At 36.3% G+C, this 20,730-nt stretch overlaps 1 protein-coding gene across 1 annotated transcript in view; it reads right to left on the bottom strand.

The window, feature by feature from the left end:
• The window catches only part of LOC105834199, a 62,576-nt gene that overhangs the window by 4,095 nt on the left and 37,751 nt on the right, over window positions 1-20,730 (bottom strand). Inside the window, exons 3-4 of the mRNA XM_036291556.1 lie at window positions 1,197-1,457; window positions 815-1,027 (exon numbers count right to left, since the gene is read on the bottom strand). Of these exons, the coding sequence (XP_036147449.1) occupies window positions 815-1,027; window positions 1,197-1,451 (468 nt within the window). The 5' untranslated portion in view covers window positions 1,452-1,457. The remainder of the gene's footprint in view (window positions 1-814; window positions 1,028-1,196; window positions 1,458-20,730) is intronic.

The raw sequence follows: 20,730 nt of genomic DNA, 5'->3' as shown, positions 1-20,730 counted from the left end.
CGAGCGGGAAATACGAAACGGTGTTAAATGTCCGATTTTGAAATTTAATCCGCTTTGTAACATAGCGCGCCGTAATCTAAGTCTAACGAGATAAACAAGAACGCGCGAATTATTTATGGCTTCAAACTATCGTTAACATTGCGTCGCAAATTTTGCACTGTACAGATTGACATATATTTACACCGTTCGACAAATTTTAACTCTTTTTCTTAGTCCACGGACCGAGTAATTCTTTTGTTATGAATTCTTTTGTTATTAAAAATGAATTTGTAAGAGAAATTATCCTATAACGTCACATTCGAGAAAATTCGACTTGAAAGTGCCAGAAGTGACATTTTTAGTTCCTTTGAGCGTAAATAGCTAAAAGAAAACCGTGATAGAGCAATTACGTGCATTTTTAGTGATAAAGACTCTATAAGAATCCGGTTTGTGAAATCAGTGTTGGACAGTGTTACTTATTTTGTCCTTATTTAATTTATACATCATACTTTCTAAATTTCTTAAAGTGAAAATACTATCACTACAATTTTTCGAGTGATTTTCCACTTAATAAGAGTTAAAATCCACTCCAATAGAGAATTTTTTACTTTTATTGGAAGATCACTCGAAAAACAATTCTTATTGGAGTGGAAAATTTACTTTATTAGAGTGAATTTAACTCGAAAAATTGTAGTGGCAGCATTTTTACTCTGAGCAATTTAGAGAGTACATCTATATTTTACTCAATAATACATTTGTATAATAATTCTCGTTTCGCAAACATATCGATATACTGGCTTATTTACATCTGAAACCATTAACGATGATACTCTACCTTGTACGATGAGAGGTTGTCGATAGTTTCGCGCCAGAGGGTGAAGCAAGTACCGCGTTCTGCAAGCAGGATTTGAATTCGTCTCTTGGATCTGGATCGTGTTTCTCCAAGATCAAGAACTACCACGGGGATTCCGGTGAAACGGAGCTCCCACCTCTCGGTCTGAGAGGCGCTACCGAGATACAGGTTCGCCAGTGATTCACAGACGAATACCTGCGAAACACCCAGATATCTTCTCTTAAACGACATACACATGTGTCGTGACACCTACAGTCACATTTTACAACAATTTATGTATCGTCATCCGTCCGCTTAATTATGCTTTAATCTCAGTACGTTGTTCACAATGTACGGTTCATCTCGTTTCGCGTATAAAGCTCACCTGTGATTTTAATCCGCGAAAGAAGGTCTCGAGCTGCTCTCGTTCCATCTGGCTAACAGGATCGAGACGAGACTCGTCGCTGTTCTCGGAGCTGTCACTACCCTCGTAACTCGACGTTGCGGAAGTATCCGCCTCGCCCGTTGAGGACAGCCGTCTCCGTGTGGTCCCGCTATACTCGCTGTAATAGGACGAACTGTGTAGCGACAGATTCGACTGCAATGCAGGACAAGATGACGCGTAAACTGGCCCGTTCATTGTTTTCTGTAAAAAAAAAAAAGAAAAAAAATAATACATGTAAAAGATTGACAGTTCCGTAGGCGTATTTGCATTCTCTATTTATTGCGGGAGATGGATTTCGTTTCATCATCAATTTCTTTATTATGATTATTAATAAATTACGTATCATCATTTATTATAGGATTGAGTAGTATAAAAATTAAAAGGTTAAAAGGCTAATTACTTTTAATAAATTAATTTAATTGAATTGTTTTTTAAACTTTAAAGAACAGTATTTTTAAAACTTATAAACTATAATTGATTAGCTTTTTTCTCTAAGTTAAAAACCGATTCCTCCTACTTTGTAGCGATGTTCTTTTATAGCAAAGGTAGAACTTTTACGGAATTTATTATGCAACATAATATTTACATACTTCGTAATATTAAAACACATCGGATACAGAGGAAGTTTATTGTTTTGCATAGAGGGAGAGAGAGAGAGAAACTGTTGTTTGTGCATCCTGCGAGCGCGCATGAAAGTTCATTGATTTCTACTCCCGGGATTGTAGCAAGTACCTTGCCGTTCTATAAATATCCGTGACCCATTTTTTATTAGGTTATCCCAAAAGTTTTGATTGTTTTAAAAAATAAATCCGTAGAAATGTCACAAACAGTTAATCAGCACAATTCAGTCTTTTTACACTTTTAATTATTATTCCAAATTTTAAGTTTATGCTAATATGTGATGTAACAAATAATTATTTGAAAGCATAACATCCTGAAGATCTGGGAAACATTTTTCATAAGAGAAATTTAAAAAATGTCAAAATGTACTACATATTCTAAAAACAATAAAATTATCTACGTTTTGCTGTGTTGAATAATATATATTTGTGTGGTCATAAGTCTCGAGTGAATAAAGTTTTATACGAAACACAATTTCGAAAAAAAAAAACCGACAGCGTTTACAGGGGGTAGAAGACCTCTTTACACTGTGCTAACACCTGATCTCAGAGGTGAGAAAAACTAGGTCGTCGACTTGGATACCAATATGACGCAAGAGACAAAGAGTGAGAAAGAGGGAGACCTGTTCAAAAGAGGGGAAGAGAGAGAGAGAGAGAGAGGGGGGGGGGAGGAGAGGGACAACCAGCTCCGTGAGAGAGCTAATCAGCCACCAGCAGCCAGGGTCGGCCTACTTTAATGTACGCGAGAAAAGCCCGGCCTTAATTCGATTGGCATGGCATTAATGAATCGGCCGGATGAGTAATCGCTATCTACTATGTGTCATCGGTGCGGTGTTCTAGGAAGAAATTCTACTACGGGTGCGCGATTACGACGATGACGGCGACCTCGTATCCCTTCTCGTTCATTGATGGTGACGCTCTGATGCGCGATCGTGTCAACGATACCCTGGCACTTGACGAGCGCATTCCTATATGTTACTCACGATCGTTGCTGCTGACGCATCGCTGATCCGATCTCGTTAACCCTTAAACGGTCGATTAGAGAAATGCTAATCAAAATTTATTTTTCTAATGAACCATGAGGCGATGCACTTATTTGTGCATCTTCACGAAGAATAAAATTATTTTTCTCGCTTTTTCTGCTTTTATTTGTAATTTTTATGTATACTCAGCACATCGCAATCACATGGCATATTCGGTCCACTAAAAAATGGATAATGTAATGTTCGTCGAATTAAAAAAGTAGGTCAAATTGAACATTCATTAGAGTGTCATCAAAAATAATATAATCTCTTTTAATAAAAAGTAATTAATGAAATATGTAGATCAATCATACATATTAAAAATTTTGTTAATAAAATTAAATTCTTTTCCTGAATTGGATTGATAATAAAAGTCATGTATAATTCATACAGAATAATACGTTTGAATAATATATTATGAATTATGATGAGGCATTTTATATAAAACTTTTTATAAACCGGAAATAGAGAGACACTTTCTTTAAGTTAATTAATACGATACGGTATGTATCACGACAAACCCGCATTCTTAACGAATTGTTAATTTTAAATTATACACTGTCGGAACAGTGTATAATTTAGCAAGACATTGTCCAAATCGTGCTCAAACGTCATTGAAATAATTTATCTCCCCAACATCGCTTTAGATAAAATTCCGGCAGGTAGAGGATTAAAATATTGATTTGTATAAATTTAATACGACCGTATCGATTTCGCGTGAAAAGGAAATACAAATACCGGGAAATATACCGGTAGGAGAACACGACTCTCCCTTTCACAATCGACCCGCATCTATCGGTCGTGCTACCGGACATCAGTATCGTGTTTGAGTGATGAGTGATGATATCACGGTGGCGCAACATAACGATACAAATTGAAACGCGAGCCGGTCCATGTCCCCGGGTGCGTGAAACGCACACCGGAAGTGCATTGTCCACGTTACGGCGGGGGATGTGCCATTGTTCCGCGATAAGAGCCCGGTTTCGTTTCGCTTCTAGATAAACTGCAGATAATTACGATCGCACGCCGCCGCTCCGTATTCTCACGAAGCCGGCGCGCACGCTCCGCTTGGGAGGCAGGAAAATAATTACCAAGCGAATTAATTGGATTGCAACGCGCGGCGGTAGACATACTTGTGAGACTTCCTTTCTTCTTCGAGTAAAAGTATTTCAGGATTTCATAATTTTTCTGCCACTTTTAGCAGATTTCTTGGATTAAACTTTTCATTGAATAAGAAAGAAAAATAATGAAAGAAATAAGAAGTGGAAATTTTTCGGTCGAAACGGACCTTGAAGCTTAATAATATTTTCACATTAATTATTAAATCTTTATTAAATCTGACAATCTGAGAATTAATTGGAGGCGCGTGCGCGCATTATTTCTACCTTCAGTTTATAATTACATTTTAAATCTGACAATAATATTGACGGTATAATAATTTCATATGAAAATATTATTAAATGTCAGAATTATGATCTGCTTCGATCATAAAATGGCACTTTTTTATTTCTTGTGTTATTCACATATCTGTTTAATAATTTATTATTGGAAATAATAATAAAGTTTTATGTAATGAAATATTTATTAATAATTCATTAAAATTATTATAATGTCACATTATAACCACAAATACATTTATAATTTAGTCAGGATACTTCTGAGATTTTGACTAAATGATTCACTGGATAACTGGTTACTAAAAATATATGCACGATGAATTATGATGTCTTAAAAAAAAATAAATTTAAAATTATAATGAAAAATGCTAAACTTCCAAAGAGTTTAAGATTAAAAATTAAAAGTTCTAAATTAGTTGCTCCTTTGTAAGTTTCACAAATTTCAAAATAAAATTACAAAATTAACATATTTTGTATGAAAAGTCATCTCCTTAAAATAAGTCAAATTGAATAGAATATATGTACAAATGTAAAATTATATTTGTATCTACTTATGTAATCATAAGTGTATCATTATGTTATTTTTGCTCTAATTTTTTAATCTGCCGACACAGAAAAATTTTGCTCGTAATTTAACAAACACGTCCCGACTTTTTGTCCCCAATCGGGGATTGCGTAAGTGTACACGTGTGATTGCGAAAAGCATTAGAAAGTGGGACGACGATAATATATCTTATCGCGTTGCGTCAATTAAGAGGCGATAAACAACGCGGAATGCACTTAAGAAAAATTCGAGGATGCAACACGACAGGTCGGGTTAATTGCGGATAAAACTTCGCGTGTAGGATGCAACCGGACGACGAATCGTTATGAGCAATCCGGTGGAAGTCGAAACGACTCTGCCATAATTGCGCATCGTTAGAGACTCGAGACGAATTCACGCGTGAGTAAAAACCTATTTGCGCCAAATGAACTTTAAGGGCAAGGTGCGGTCTTAACATGTTCACTACCAGAAATGGATTGGAAGAACCTTTGTCACAGACTACGCTACATTTTTTCATAATTTTATTCTTATTGCATATTATTATAACGCACGCACTTTAAATATATTAATCTTTTTAGTACAGAGCTTCAAAATGCAAAGTGGGCCTAAGAAGTTCAGGATTTTTTCATTGATTGATTTTTATAACAAGATTTCAATGAGGAACATCGAGTTCCAATTTTTAACGTTTATTTGCGTTTAGATCATTAAATGAAGAATGTAATGAATAATAAACACAAGGGATATACATATTTTGTAACTACACGGAGAGAATTTTCTCTTAAAAATTACCCTGAATATTATGGTAATTGTGAGACAACGTAAACCTTGAAAAATTTTACTGTACTTTTAGCAAAATTTACTAAAATTTTAATAAAATTTTAGTACATTTTAATAAATTTTGTTAAAAGTATATGTGCATTTGTCATTAAAGCAATGCCACCATCGAGCAACTAGAATACAAGAAATTGCGATTCGAATGTAATGCTTCGATCGCGTAAAATTCTGATATCGCGCCCGATAAATCGATGGGATAGTTGTGGGATAGTTCATAGTTAGAGCGAGGCACGAAATATAGGTCAGCGCCAGGTAATCCCGATCAATGTAATCAGGTCGTCGACTTACGGTCACTGGATGCTGCGCACAGAGATGTTTCCTATATACCCCACCCTTTCCCTTCTTATCTCTTCCCTTACCGCGTCGGTTCTGCTTGCAGAGTGCTGTTATCTAACGGTCGCTTTTAACAAAGCGCGCGTATGGAGCCGTGAACGAGACGTACAGGCGTGCAATAGTTTACACGGAGATACGTACGCGCGAAGTTTTCGAATCACGGTGACAGACAATGAAACGATCGCGAGTCAAAGCCCTGTTTCTCGCGCGCGTACACGTACACGACATCGGCGAAACGAACGTTCACGTTCTCGTGCTGTCCCTTGAGACATTAATAATGCACGAGAAAATTAATTAAAAAAAATTAAGCTAATGTTAGAACGCGCTTTCCGCGGGGGAAAGATGGCTTACGGGACATTGCATTTCAACGTTTACGCTGCGAAATCGATGTCCTTATTTGATTCCGGGAAATATTGCAGGGGTAAAGCGGATTAACCCGTATGAATAATTAATTAATCAATTGCGTTGAATGGATATTAATTATTTACATATAAATCATTTAGTTATAATTAACGAATATGCGTTGCGAATGTAACTCTATCGATTTTTACTTAACTCCACACTTTCATGCCGCCGAACGGGGACGGTATTCTTAATTTAATTAAAAAACATCACGTTGCTTATTTAATTTTCGAAAAAACGGTAAAGAGGTATACGAAACTTGTTTGGTTTTTAATTTACAGCATGAAGAATTACTTTTTGCAACAAATCGCAAAAGCGCGTCTCTAGTCCTCACCTTGTAAGTGTTTTAATAAATAATGATCTTATATTCAAAATTCTGTTTTTTCTAGATTCTACATGTTACATTATGTATTCTAAAGAATAATTTTTAATTATCACATATATGTGTTATCACGAGAGATCTCAGTGCGCTATGTCATAATGAACGTGTTAAGGTAGAAAGATTTTTATCGCAATAACTGAAATATCATTAATATCAAATATTATGTTCCGCCTAAGTAATTCTGAGTAAAGTAACGCGAGATGTCTTGGCAATATCAGAACGATATCGCAATACCGAGAAGCGAGTACTCAAGTTTTCTTCTTTTAAGTAACGGTTATCTTTACAAAGAATTTTTCTTGATAATGATCTTGAAATACATTTATCGTTGGAACAAATAATATTTATTTAGAATAAACTTTTATGTATACATCTGGAAAAATATACACGTAAAGTAAATATTACTTATTTTGAATAGATCATAAATTCAGATATCCGCAAATCTAGCACCATAAACATCAAAATTCAAAAATATATTCTGAATTATAGTAATTTAGGATGCGATCAACTTGATGCTACCAATCGCCTCGAAACGGTTATCTTCTTTAATTGACCAATTCGTAAAATCCTTTGTTCTGATTGGTCAATCAAATACTTCGAATCATTTGTAGCGTCAAGTGGATCGCACCATTGATACTTCAATATTTTATGAATACTAGTTAAAACAAAAAATTCAATTTGTTTATTTTTTTCGAAAGAGCATCCTTTTTTAAAGGAAAATATTTATATACAAATTTATCTCATGTATTTATTTATATATAAATTCTTTTTAATTTAAGATAACGAGTTTTTCTAAAATCTGTGATAAAAGTATATTTTAAGGCGCGATGATCAAGAAAATATCCTCTATTAAAGATAACCGTTACTTGCTGAAAGAAAAAAAAAAAGAGCAAAATTGAGTAATCGCTATTCTTGGCAGCATTTCTTGCGCCCCGAGCGATCGTTTCGCCGGAGAGATACGAAATCGGCGACCGCAATCGCTTCGACACGTCCGTGAGACGATAGACAGGTGCGTCGCCCGGGTGTGGATGAAAGATTAATTACTGCCGGACTAATTAGTTTTGTGGTCGCGGCGTGGATACACGCTCGGGCTGGAAATTTATAGCTCGTCCGGCGCGGGGCGCGCTCCGCCGAGCGTAAAACGTGCTCGCAATTAAAAGTAGGTAACCCGGAGGCCTTGTCGGCTCTATTGTCGGCCTGTCCGGGTTAGAGCGCCGGTTCTTCCGCGGCTCATTCGTTTTGATTAGCCGACACGATTAATTGCCTTCTTTCGCAAAGCCGCGCGGAAATTCGGCGAACCTTTTGTTTCGCGGAAGGCCATAAATATCGGTTAACGCTAGCCGCGGTTTAACTGATTCCCCGCCCTTTCCAAGAAACACAGAAAAACGAACACGACGTAGGATTTGTCAGAGTCTCGGTCGACTTTAAGGTAAATAAATCTGCGAAAATTGTAACACGCTTATAAACGCGGAAGCGTATTGCAAATGATAAATTTTCCCTGTCTTTTTTTTTTTGTGAAATTTATTCGATTATTACTTTATATAATTAAGATTAGGATTTGGACAATTGGATAATTAAAAGATAAAATGATTATAAATTAAGTGCCTCTTTAGACAATTCTGTCGCCTTAGTTGAACTTACACGATTCCGTGGCTCGATGCATTTTCAGAATGTTATTTTAAGTGCAGCGGTGCGTCTCGCTTTCGCAGAGCTGCCTCTACAATGACGCGGGATGTTCAGACGCGCGTCTCCTCTGCTCGTGACACCCTTCCCGGATATTTCTCATGCCTGTTGCTGGCGAAACTCTCCTCCACTCTCGTCTCTCTCGACGGCAGTCATCTCTCCTTTGCGCCGTCTCTCAGAGCCGAGAGTCGTGACGGCACAATAAATGTGACTACAAACGACAACGGGATCCATCGGCACGTCTTTCGTCTACTTCTCTCCGTATTTCAACTCTATCATCCATCTCGACTGCCCTTTCTCTCTCTCTCTCTCTCTCTCTCTTTTTCCTTCCCTTTCCCGCTGCTTCTATCTCTCACTTTGCGCCATTCTGCGCCTATCTACCGTATTGTCTTTTCCACCTCGATGCTCCATTGCATTCCCCGCATTATGTCCCTCTGTTAGGCTGCATCGTAACGCACCCCTCAGCTACCGGTGCATATGCACGCGGAATGCATTCGCGCCGCGGAAATGCGGTTGAGCGGTGCAACGACCGGCGAGAATTCCGCGCCTAACGCATCGGGGAAACTTCGGAGTTCCCAATGGTTAACGTGTCTATGGACTCGTGAAAGTCCTTCTATGTTACAGGGAGGCGCGTAATGAGGACAAAGGAGAGGAGAGAAAGGGACGGTAGAAGGGGAGAAAGAGACGGCGGGAACGAGCCAAGTCAAGCTCGTTAATGGAAACGTTGGAGGGTGGAGTTGCGCGCATTTATTGCAATGTGCAGAAACGCATCGCCGTTTACAATGTCACGTTGTGACAGTGCATTTAAATGCCCGCCGCGTCTCGCTTATTAATGTCGCTTATTAACGCGCTTGTTAATGTCGCATTGATACTTGTAATCTACCATTGCTCGGCATTGTGTTTAGAAGTATTCGGGTCGAAGGCAGAGATGTATCTTATGTATATTTATTAATTATTCGCTGGAAGAGAGGGGACTGTAATACATCTCGCAGCCTAACATCAATCTCCTTCCGCATTATCCTGCGCGTTCGCGCATGCTTCCCCATTTTTCTCTCCGAGTTCTTCTGCTTCTCTCGGATTTTACTTTAAAAGTATTCTGGAAGTGTCCGGGAGCACAGGCGAGATCTTCTCTTCTGTTTTACATTCCCCATTGTGTGTGGCGTCTCGAGATATTTGAGACACCTCGCGTCTTAATATTTTACGTGACGCGGACGGGAATGTCGGAAAGACATGCTAATTAAGGGCTAACGTCGCTCGCCCCGAATACAACAGCGACGTCGACGTTCGAATAACGTCGTCACTATTGCAATTGCTACGTGGCCGACGCGACGCGACGCCGAGATTAATGCAAGCAACGTCGCCCCCGTTCACGTTAATTATACATGGCACTTAATATGCATTATAAAGCAACGACGCGAGAATCCCTAAAGTTTTTATTTGCATTTATCAGTCTTTTTCCAGTTTTACGCACAATCATTAATCTACGCTGTCGTATGAATTTTTCGCGTTACTCTATCTGTAATAGTCAAATAGCATGACCAGCAAGCTGCAAAAAAGTTTTAACATTCCAGCAACTGGTTTGACAGTCCTACATAATTATTTTGGTGATTTAACAAAAGTTATTTGCAGATCTGTGGCTACTAAATCTTTTTAGCAAAATCGTTATTTATTGTAATAAAATTTGATGATGCTATTTAGAAAACTTGATAAATTTTACAAAAATATTGATTAAATCTTTGTAATAATTACACATGTATACACAATAAATAAAATATTCTACAATAAATCATCTTTTATAAATATCTAAGGAGTCAATAAAATTATGTAGAATTGCATGATTTATATGATTAGCTGCATAAATTGATTTTAAAAATTATTAGTTGTGCCTTATTTCTTTAATATTGCACAAAACAAGATGTATTTTCTTAATTTTTTTTAACTTTTATATAACTTATTTTATATTTATCGTATCTTTATACTAAATGTTGCTTATGTCAAATAAGAATATAAACTATTACGATTATAGATGTAATTTAAGCTAGCGGGACACATTTAACAACTTTTCCCTAATTATTGTTAAATATATGTCATGTTAATAATTTTTACAATTGTTGTTGTTTGAAATTTTTGTTTATCGAGTTCAGACAAGCATCTTCTTGCTTGTCGCAAGAGACGAAGGTTTGCCATGGAATCTTCAAATAAATTAATTGATAAATTGCCTTAATTGTGTCAGGGAGAGAGCCAATAGAAGAGAGACACATTCGTTCTAACACTGTCCGAAACTCGGTCCGCACTTATACAGCGTTAATTATCTCCTCAATTAGGCGTGTGTCGTCGTCCACGAAAACAAGCGTCGGCCGGCTACATGCGAGGTACGACAGAAATACCAGACGCGTGACTGCTCGCATAGTAGCGTAATTATTACGAGGTATATGAATGGCTGTAATGGGAGATGGCGTCATTTTCATCAGCAGCAGCAGCCGGCGCTTGCGGAGAAATCGAGGGGACGAGCACTCACGGACAGATTCACTCACTTTCTCGTCTGTGTTTCGCAGATATTCAATCATTCATGCATCACAGCGTATGATTAATGGTGAGCGAACATACCCGGATCGGATTTGACTCAACGTGATCTATGAGTTTGCCAGTCTGATTCCATTCCATGGATTGAGTATTGGATTATTATGTTTCTCATTGGGGATTAAAATGCATAAATAATATATTTTAATAGCACATTGTAAAATTAGAAATAAAAATTAGTTGGAAATTAATTGAAAATAAAATTAGAAATCCTAAGATTAAAATGTCCAGATTATATATAATAATTTTTATATTGTAGACGATTAAAATTAATATACGTCACAAAAATTACTTTTTACTTAAAAATAATTATTGAACTTAATATTAAATATCTCTATTTATAATATAATATTTATAATATATCTCTATTTACAATATAATAAAAATAATAATAGGCATTAATTTTTATTTTGTGATAAAACCAAAAGATAGAAATTATATGATTTATATTTTATTTTTAATTATTAAAAAGAATTTTGTTTTTAAATTTGAAAATATGAAAAAGACTGATTTTAACAAACTAACAAAAAAACTAATTTTTTAATTTCTTTACAAATTTAAATTTTGCATTTATTTATTTCAAAATTGCAATATTTTATTTCTTTAAAAATACCAAATTATATCAAAAATTTAACATTTGACATGTAATAAGGTAATAATAATTTACGTTATATGGTTTTCACTTTAAATAAATTAAAATTTAATATTTTACTATTTTAATATTTAATATTTTAATATCTTAAATGAAGTAAAATTCATTTGTTATATATATGTTAAATTTATTATGCAATAGCCAATAGCAAAGTGATAACCGATTTATTAAAATAAATTGAAAACATACGAAAATATATCAAATATTTAGAGTAAATATATAGATCATATAAAACAACTATCAAAAAGTAAAAATAACAAATCAGTTAGTGCTCAACGAGAATTTGTTTTTCTACGTGTAGCGTACATACACAAGATTGTCGCGTGATCATTCGCACGGTAACGCTCGAGTGAATAACAGTACGGATCATTCGGTGTTATCTCGCACTACCTCTCGAGATGCAATCGCAACAAGTACGAGACACCAAATGCGATCATTTTCTACGATTAATTAGCAATTACGAGTGCAAGAGTTATTAGCTAACTCTCGTGATTAATAACTTGTGCGTCTATGGCTATTTGTCGAACCGGATATATCGCACGATTTAGTTAAAGAAACGATAAATGGTAGAAATTTTAAGTTATTATTTTATCACGATCTTTTATTATCACGGATATCTACGATCGATAATTATTTCTTTAACAATATTTAATTTTGTTCATATCTCGCATCACACTTTGTAATTAAAGTACAAGCGATGACAACTTGATATACGATCTTAATTTTTTTAAACATGCCAATTATTACATGATTTCTCGCGGACAAGAACAATCTTGAAGCGATAAAACTAACGTACTTCGCTGATTTAATTTGAACAAACAAACTGCAGATAGTTCGTCGCATTACGCGTTCATTTCAGAAGTGTCGTTCGAGTAATCGAACTGAAAGTCCTTTCTTAATGCCCGGTCGATTAATATCTGAGATGATGGTTCCGTTTCCGATGTGCTGATGAGATGTCGGGCAACGTTCGGACGTCAAATGCACTGCGACGAATCCTTAACCCTTGCTCGAAATTACTGTGTGTCCTAATTTACACGTTAATTTGAAATGCAAATTCAATAAAGCTGGATTATAAGCTATATGAACGGGAATGTCATAAAATGTCATGCAAAAGGCTCTTGCTAATAATTAATCCGCCGTCATAATTACGAGTATTTTTTGTGAGTGTCGTTTGAGTGCAACGCAAGGACAAATCCAGACAATACTGTTAATCTGAGAAGAGGGGGAGATTTAGAAAGTACATCGGGCAACTTTGCGATGAGCGTTATTTTTTTTTGTATTCGCATATATTTCTTCATACACGTTATATAACGTATAACGTACATTATCGGATAGTGTACACAGAAAAAAAGGATATTGATATTTTGACAATACCTTTAGTTTCAAAATGAAAATCTTGAAATAAGATTATATTGCGTTAAATAAAAAAATTTACTTGAATAAAGATTTATTTTAAGATTTTATAGTTTAATCAAGAAAATTATATTCTAATTATTTAAGAATAATTTTCTTGAATGGAAATAAAAAAATGTTGGATAGAAAGTATTGTACGTTCAAATCGAAGATTATAATTTTTTTAGAATAAAATTATTAAAATAATATTATATTTTTGAAATAACAATTATAGTATTGAAATAAGGCTACAATATTGTTGAAATTCAAGATTTTTAAATTCTATAAAAAAATTATATATTGTTGCGTATACATGAAACAATGCGTTTATATGAATATATAAGAGTTAATTTAACACTTGCTCTTTTTCTGTGTACATCTCGTCATATTATTCTTGATCACTGAGGAGCGTCTCACCCGATTGATCATTAGTTATTCGGATTAACCGATCGATAAACTCCGATAATTTCCATTATCACGTTGCAGGATTAAATCGGAATCAACGAATCACGCACGAATAGCGAGATATCATTTGCATTGCAGCTGATTTTAATGATCTTCAGCGCCCGAATAGATATTCGTAGCCAACTGGATACCGAGTATCGTTCACTGTCTCGTCCGGCCGAGATCCTCGATTATTTACACGCAATCACGTTACTGTATCACTGGAGAAATATAAACTAATTAATCTTGTTTACTGACTTGGATATCGCTGACGAGTCTGTAAATCTCAATACTCACGATTTGTACGAGCTATCTCGCAATAGCTCGGAATTGCCGAATGTTTTACTATATGATTAATGATATAGGATCATGCATTAGTGCCAAATCGAATCATCGAGCATTTGTCGATCAATCGAGAATAAAATACATTAAATGCAAGACAAAAAAGAAACAATTTATTTAACGAATTATTTAATACTCAAATTGTTATTTGTGTTCGCGTGTCAGAATTATCGCCTGATTTCGAGACGAGATTCTATTATCGAGAACAATCGTATGGGTATACGATACCATTTGAATAGTATTGACGAAATCGATTTGTAGGCGAACGCAGAGGCAGATGTTAATGCTTGAAGCGAAGAATGCACTTTCTTGTGCGCGGATGTTCATAAGCGATATCGTTGGCGTAGGATTATAAGCTAATGAATTTCTCGCGCACTAATCCGGGTCAGGCGTTGAAGGGGAAGTAATAAAGTTGTAAATCTTAGTCTTCGTCGACTCGTTAACTTCCTACGAAGTTCATTTCTTGGAGGGAGAGATGTGTTTTATTACACCTGGCCAAATACAGGCTTCTATCGCAATGTAATCGATACGAATGTGGAAAGTCATCAAGTAACAAATTTCATGGTCTTCGATCAGCGTAGTAAATTGGTAGTGAATGTGACAGAAATTATATTTTATAAACTAGATAAACTTGTTATGACGGTTAAATAACATATATATATAGCCTTGAAATCTACAATATGCAGCAACGAAAATTAATTGCAAAATGTTTATACGCCGTTTTATTTATATCTAGCAAATTGATGCAAGATATTATCTAAGATTTTATATGTTAAACAAATTTTAATCAAACCTTGTTTAACTTTTCCTCTCCTTTGAGAAATAAATTGGAAATATTCATGGTTTTGATAATAATTATTTTATACACAGTTATATATTAATAAGAAATGTATACAGAACGTTGGGGATTTTTAATAATTTGAATATTCAAATAAATTTAATATTTCGACACAATAAATGTAGTCGGAATAATTGCATGAATCCCCTATTAGCTAATAATATTCGTCTTGGTCGGAGATCGTGATCAGCAAAGAAATTCTGATCCTTGATCCTTGACTATCTTGATCACGTTTGTTTCTTGCGTGATTGATTTATGCAACAGCAGTTAGTAAGTCTCCTGAGCATTCGTGACGCTGTCGTACGTTTCTTATAAAGATAATAAATTGCACGACTGCCTTCCATCAAGAATAGTAAGCCACATTAACTTCTGAGGTTTTTGAAACCTTGATCTTCTTTATACTTTAATATAAAAAAAATATAGGTCGGATTCTTTACAATTATTGTGTTTGTTAACGATTAACTCACGGTTTATGCAATAATAAAATGGAGCATGACCAATGTGCATTCTCTGCGTTATAAATGCAGTGAGTATATGTACATGTGTCATGATAATCAAATAAACACGTAACGAGAAAGTAGCCAATGACCGCCTCGCGTTTCTACTGGTTATCGTGACGATCATCAGGCTTCACTTCAAAACAGTCGGAGATTTCCCAACCGGTGCATTTCTGTTGCTATAATCGCGACCATGCACGCGTCATATAGCGTTTGGTTGCTCCATTTCGAAACGAAACGACGTCGTTAAGTCACGTGCAACCTAGATCCTAAAGAGGATCTCTCCTTCGTTCAAATGTTACTTTACTTATTTACTCCGATATCGAGTTATTCTTTGAAAACTTGTTTCACTCCGATGAACGCACATATATCGTGTACACATTTTCCCTCCCCCAAAAAATTTGTTTCGCTCCGATAAATATCGATGTAAAATGGATTGCAAAATGTGAACTGGGGGACTCGCTGGAGAAGCTTTCGAAAATTTTCCCCGAGAAAGATATTTAAGTGGAAAATTTATTTTGCTAAAAATTCATTCACTTTGCCAGATTCCTCGCAATTCGACAGAAATAAACGGAAAGCTTCAGCGGAAATAAAACGCGGAGTAAAGAAGAGGAAATACGTATAAATTTAAGTAAAATAATATTTTTGTGTTTTACGGCAAAGTCAAAAGGTATGAGAAACTGCGTAATGTTTTTGGCACTTATGTTGTTTTACTCCTGAAATTTGCATTTAATGAAATAATGCGGCTTGCATGTCGTAGCTTTCTCTTAATGTATTCACTGACATACATTGTAATGTGTTGAATTGAGAAAAATGACATAAATTTAACAAATGGAGGCATAAAATTATTTCACATTTTATCGTTTATATTATTGTAGTATTATGTAAAATTTCGAATGAGTTCTAAAAGCTCGAAAAGCTCGCGATACGCTGTACGTACACGGTTACGCAGATTTTACTTGATAGGATTATTACGAATTCAGATATCCTTTTTGTACCATCCCGTTTACATCGCAACTACAACCATATCGGTAATCCCCGGAGATCTCTCTCTCTCCCTCTCTCGTATCCTGTGATACCTTGGCACTCTCATTCGCGAATAAAACGAATAATAAATGAGGCCCTACTGCGAGTTCTCGTAGCGTCGACACGCAAACATGTCGCATGCAATTTTAATAAGAGGATGCTTTCGAGGCGCCAGGATTCCCGCTGACGGGAATTATTATTGGCTATGCCCTGGGGGGCACCCTCTCGAGCGATTTTCCAAGTCGCGAGAGCGGATACGCGTAATTGAGAGGATGGAGCCGACGAACCGTCACGCGCCGATGGGAAATCGAGAGTAATTTAAAGTTGCTTTCTTCGTGGCTTGCGTGGGATAACGATTCCGGCGACAGATTAGCGTGTATCGTCTCCCGACGTTGCCCGTCGCGTTTCCCAGTCTGTCACGCGCACGCAATTCCGCTAGATAGGCCCAGGCAAATTCAGCGAAATTGCTCTTCATTAAAAGTACACGAGCGAATTAAACGTCATCCGGGATAAGTGGCGAGGGAAGTTTCATTTGCCTTTCGCGCAGCACGTCGTAGATAATGGTCGTAACTACTTGTCCACAGAGATCTCTCCCAACTCGACTTGGACCCCTTAAATCACCTGAGTGATAGAGACGATCTTTTCTCCGTCCACCGAACAACGGTAATTCTGAATACTTAGAAATTTGGCACAATGGCCGAATTGCCAGGTAATCAGGATAATTTCCTTCAATTGAACTTTGTTTCTTCCGCTTTATTCAATCTTGAATCAGTTGTACTTATGTTTAAAATACGCTTTTTTTTTAAAGAGAAGATTAAAAAAAGATTTTAGGGATGTGTGATTCGTATGCTTATTTTTATTTACACATAAAATGTTTATTTCTTGTAAATATTATTTTAAAAATTATATCTTTTTATAAAATATAGGTATTCAAAACATATAGAAAGATATAAACAAAAATTATATATTTTTGGTTTTATTATTCAAGTTTCAATATTTATATTGAGAAATTCTATTTAGGACCGGTTGTTTCAACTTCTTAGTAAATTTACCTGCAAATATGTATCTAGTTTTATTTATTTAGAAAAAAATAAAAATAGACATGCTTTTCTAATAGGTCAATTTACCAAGAAGTTGGAACAACTTAGGCGACATATAAATTATTTGTAACATTCATAAATAATGTTATTCTTAAATTAAAATATATAAAGATTTTTTTTATATTAAATTTTCTTATTAAAAATCTTATAATCTTGATTTAAAAATAATATTTCTTTGTAATTTACACTATTATATATTCTATATTATATTGTTATGTATAATAATTATTGTTTATCAAATTTTTACATTATAGCATAAAATATAATATGACACATTGTATTACAAAATGGATAAATTATATATTTATTATATGTTTTAAACAAAAAAATCAATGTTTTGTTAATAAAAGAAGAACATTTAAGATTTATATCAATCCCGCTTGTAACTGCGTAATTCATTATATGATCAAGGTATCATACACAACATAAAACTTGTTATCATACGCAGTATAAAAGTTTATCTCTCTTAAAGTGACACACTCGTCGTATCAGGAATAGATATGACACCTCTATTTTCATCGACATTATCTACGGTGAGGCTTATCTCGGCTGTTGATTAATCCCTCACAATCTCGCAAAGCCGCGCCTATCCCCGTAGAATAGTTCTCGATTGTGTCTCTCGATTTCGAAAAACTCGTCTAATTCGACGAATCAATACTTTCAAAGACGAAAACCCGGAATGGCTCTACATAGAGAAGCGGATGAAAGAAAAAGTATGCGGTACTCAATCTGTCCGCTTTCTCCGCACACGTGTCGGAAATCGCGCGAAATCGCCTCGCCGTGTAGAAATGTCAGATCCGAAGCACGTGCTACGTACTACTACCGTGAACAAGAGATCTCAAGATGTCACGCGGCCAAACATCTCGACGTTTACATCTGGCGTTTATTATTTCCGACGGAAGGGACCGACGCGGAAACGCTATGCTAGTCACTGATCGATAGATACAGCATCCGGCTCTTATGCAAACGTCCGGTTTATACGTTTGCGATATTACACGAGATTTTACGTCGAGCGTACGTCTTCGCTCGTGTTTTCTCTATCCCAAGTGAGATCTCGCGCGCTGGGGAATTGAAAAGAACCACCGTTACCTCACCGCCTTTTTTACCCGATCATCAGTAGACACGGTTCGCCGATACATTGTCATTGCGAGGATAGCGCGGGACAGTTTAGCGGGACAAGTTTCAACGCGTGATTACTTAGTAAACATGTCGTTGTACGGCTTTGAACGTCCGACGTGAATGAATAACTGTAAATTATTATTAAGCGAATATACGTAAACTATGAAACTTGTTTCGCCGCTCGGAGGCGTCCTAAGCGAGGTACATAAATCCCGAAGATGCTGCTACACGAAGACGGCGCACGCCGTCGCCGGTCGTGATATGCCACGAATCCAATCGGCCGGACCTCTCTTCTCTCCTTCCCTCTCGGTCCGCGTCCAGATTCGTATTCGCGCGTCAAAGGCGAACGATAAATAAGGGGATTTACGGCGAGTATCTCGCCGAGAGCCATGAAATTCCGTATGACGAAAGTGTAATATCGCTCCGCGCGATTTTCAAGCCTTCTATCGCGCCGATAAAATTTATTCCCCGCGCCTCGTATATGGGTGAAATGCGTGGCTCGATTTTGACGTGGCCGGTATTTTCAACGTAACCGACCGCGTTCGTTATCTGGACCGGATCGGTCGTCAATCTATGATTCGCTCGCGCGAAACTGATTGTGAGAGGCGATACGCGTAGATTTTTGCGAGGAACACTTTTCTCCGTATTTCGTTAAACCTGCAGCAAGTTAGAAAAGATACATTACATCTTTTCAATAGCTCGTTGGCTTAAATATTCTGTATTAATGTGTAAAATAAGATAAATTAATGCGAATTATTGCAACAAGAGAAAGTTGTGCTGGATACATATCAGTCGGCCTAGATAGTTTTATCAATATTTTATATTTTTATTTGATACAAGCAACAACAATTTATAGTAACAAATATACAAAACAAAAATAATATGGATAAATTGAATAGATTATACATATATTTTGCTAACAATCTATTTGAGACATTTATTAAATTTTCTAACTACTATAAATATTATTACAATATGTAATACTAATTGATAAGTGTTAATAATAAAATTATTAATTGATACAAATAAAAATATGTCAATTGCAAAAATTGAAATCAATTTTATCTGACGTCCTTATTTTTTCATAATTATTATTTATTAATTACTTGCAGTTGTTTTCTTTTTAGATGCATTATTACTAAAATGAGTATTAATTAATAATTTGTCATATTTTTAATTTATAAATTTGATATTTTCAAAGGCAATGTGTGCAGCTCGGGAGATTCATAGAGCGCACGTTTTGCAGTATGTCGTAAACAGATATGTAAAATATTAATTTGTTATTGATGAAAACTTAATTGTAGCGGTAAATGTCTAGCTCCAAATTTTAACATTCTTTTGCGTATAAGATCATTACCGAATAGGAAATGTAGTGGAGAGACACAAGTGGTATGTACATTCTGCCACTCTCTCCTATTTGTCATTAAAGCAATGCTACAACCGAGTAACCAGAGAAAATTGGAGATTGCGATCCGAACGTTAAGCTCCGGTCGCGTAAAATTCTGATATCGCGCGCGGTGTGAAACAAGGGATATGGGGATAGTTCATAAATTGGAGCGAGGCTTGGGAATATAGGTCAGCGTCAGGTAATTCCGATCGATGTAATCAGGTCGTCGACTTTACGTCGGTCACTGGATGCTGCGCACAGAGATGTTTCCCCCACCCCCCACCCCCCGTTCCACCCCCTTCCATTCTTATCTCTTCCCTTGGCGCGTATGCATACGCGTGCGCAAACCGTATATCCGTCCTGTTAGTAGAGTGCTGTCACCAAGCGGTCGCTTTTAGCGAAGCTGGCGCGTATGTTGGCGCGTATGGAGCCGCGAACGAGGCGTATTGTGTGCAGGCGTGCAATAATTCACATGGAGTTACGTAAGCGCGAAGTTTGCTGGTCACGGTGACGGACATTGAAATGATCGCGAGCGAAAGCGCTGTTTCTCATACCGCGCGTACATACGTATGTACACGCGACAGCGGCGAAACGCACGTGATACGTCGACGTGAATCGAAAGCCCCGGCGATTCCACGCTGTCCCTCGAGACATTAACGAAACGCACGCAGAGGTAAAATAGATGGAAAATCAGGCTAATATTTATGGAACGCGTTTCCCCGGAGGAAGACGGCTTGCTGAACATTGCATGGAATGTTGCGCTACGAAATCAACGTTCTTATTTGATTCCGGGAAATATGGCGGCGGGGAAGAGGCGAATAAACCATATGAATAATTAATTAATCAACCGCGTTGAATGGTTATTAATTATTTACGTATAAAT

Source organism: Monomorium pharaonis, chromosome 8, assembly GCF_013373865.1.
Source record: "Monomorium pharaonis isolate MP-MQ-018 chromosome 8, ASM1337386v2, whole genome shotgun sequence".
NCBI lineage: Eukaryota > Metazoa > Arthropoda > Insecta > Hymenoptera > Formicidae > Monomorium > Monomorium pharaonis.
The sequence above is the reverse complement of the archived record's forward strand: the minus strand, read 5'-3'. Positions and strand labels throughout refer to the sequence as shown.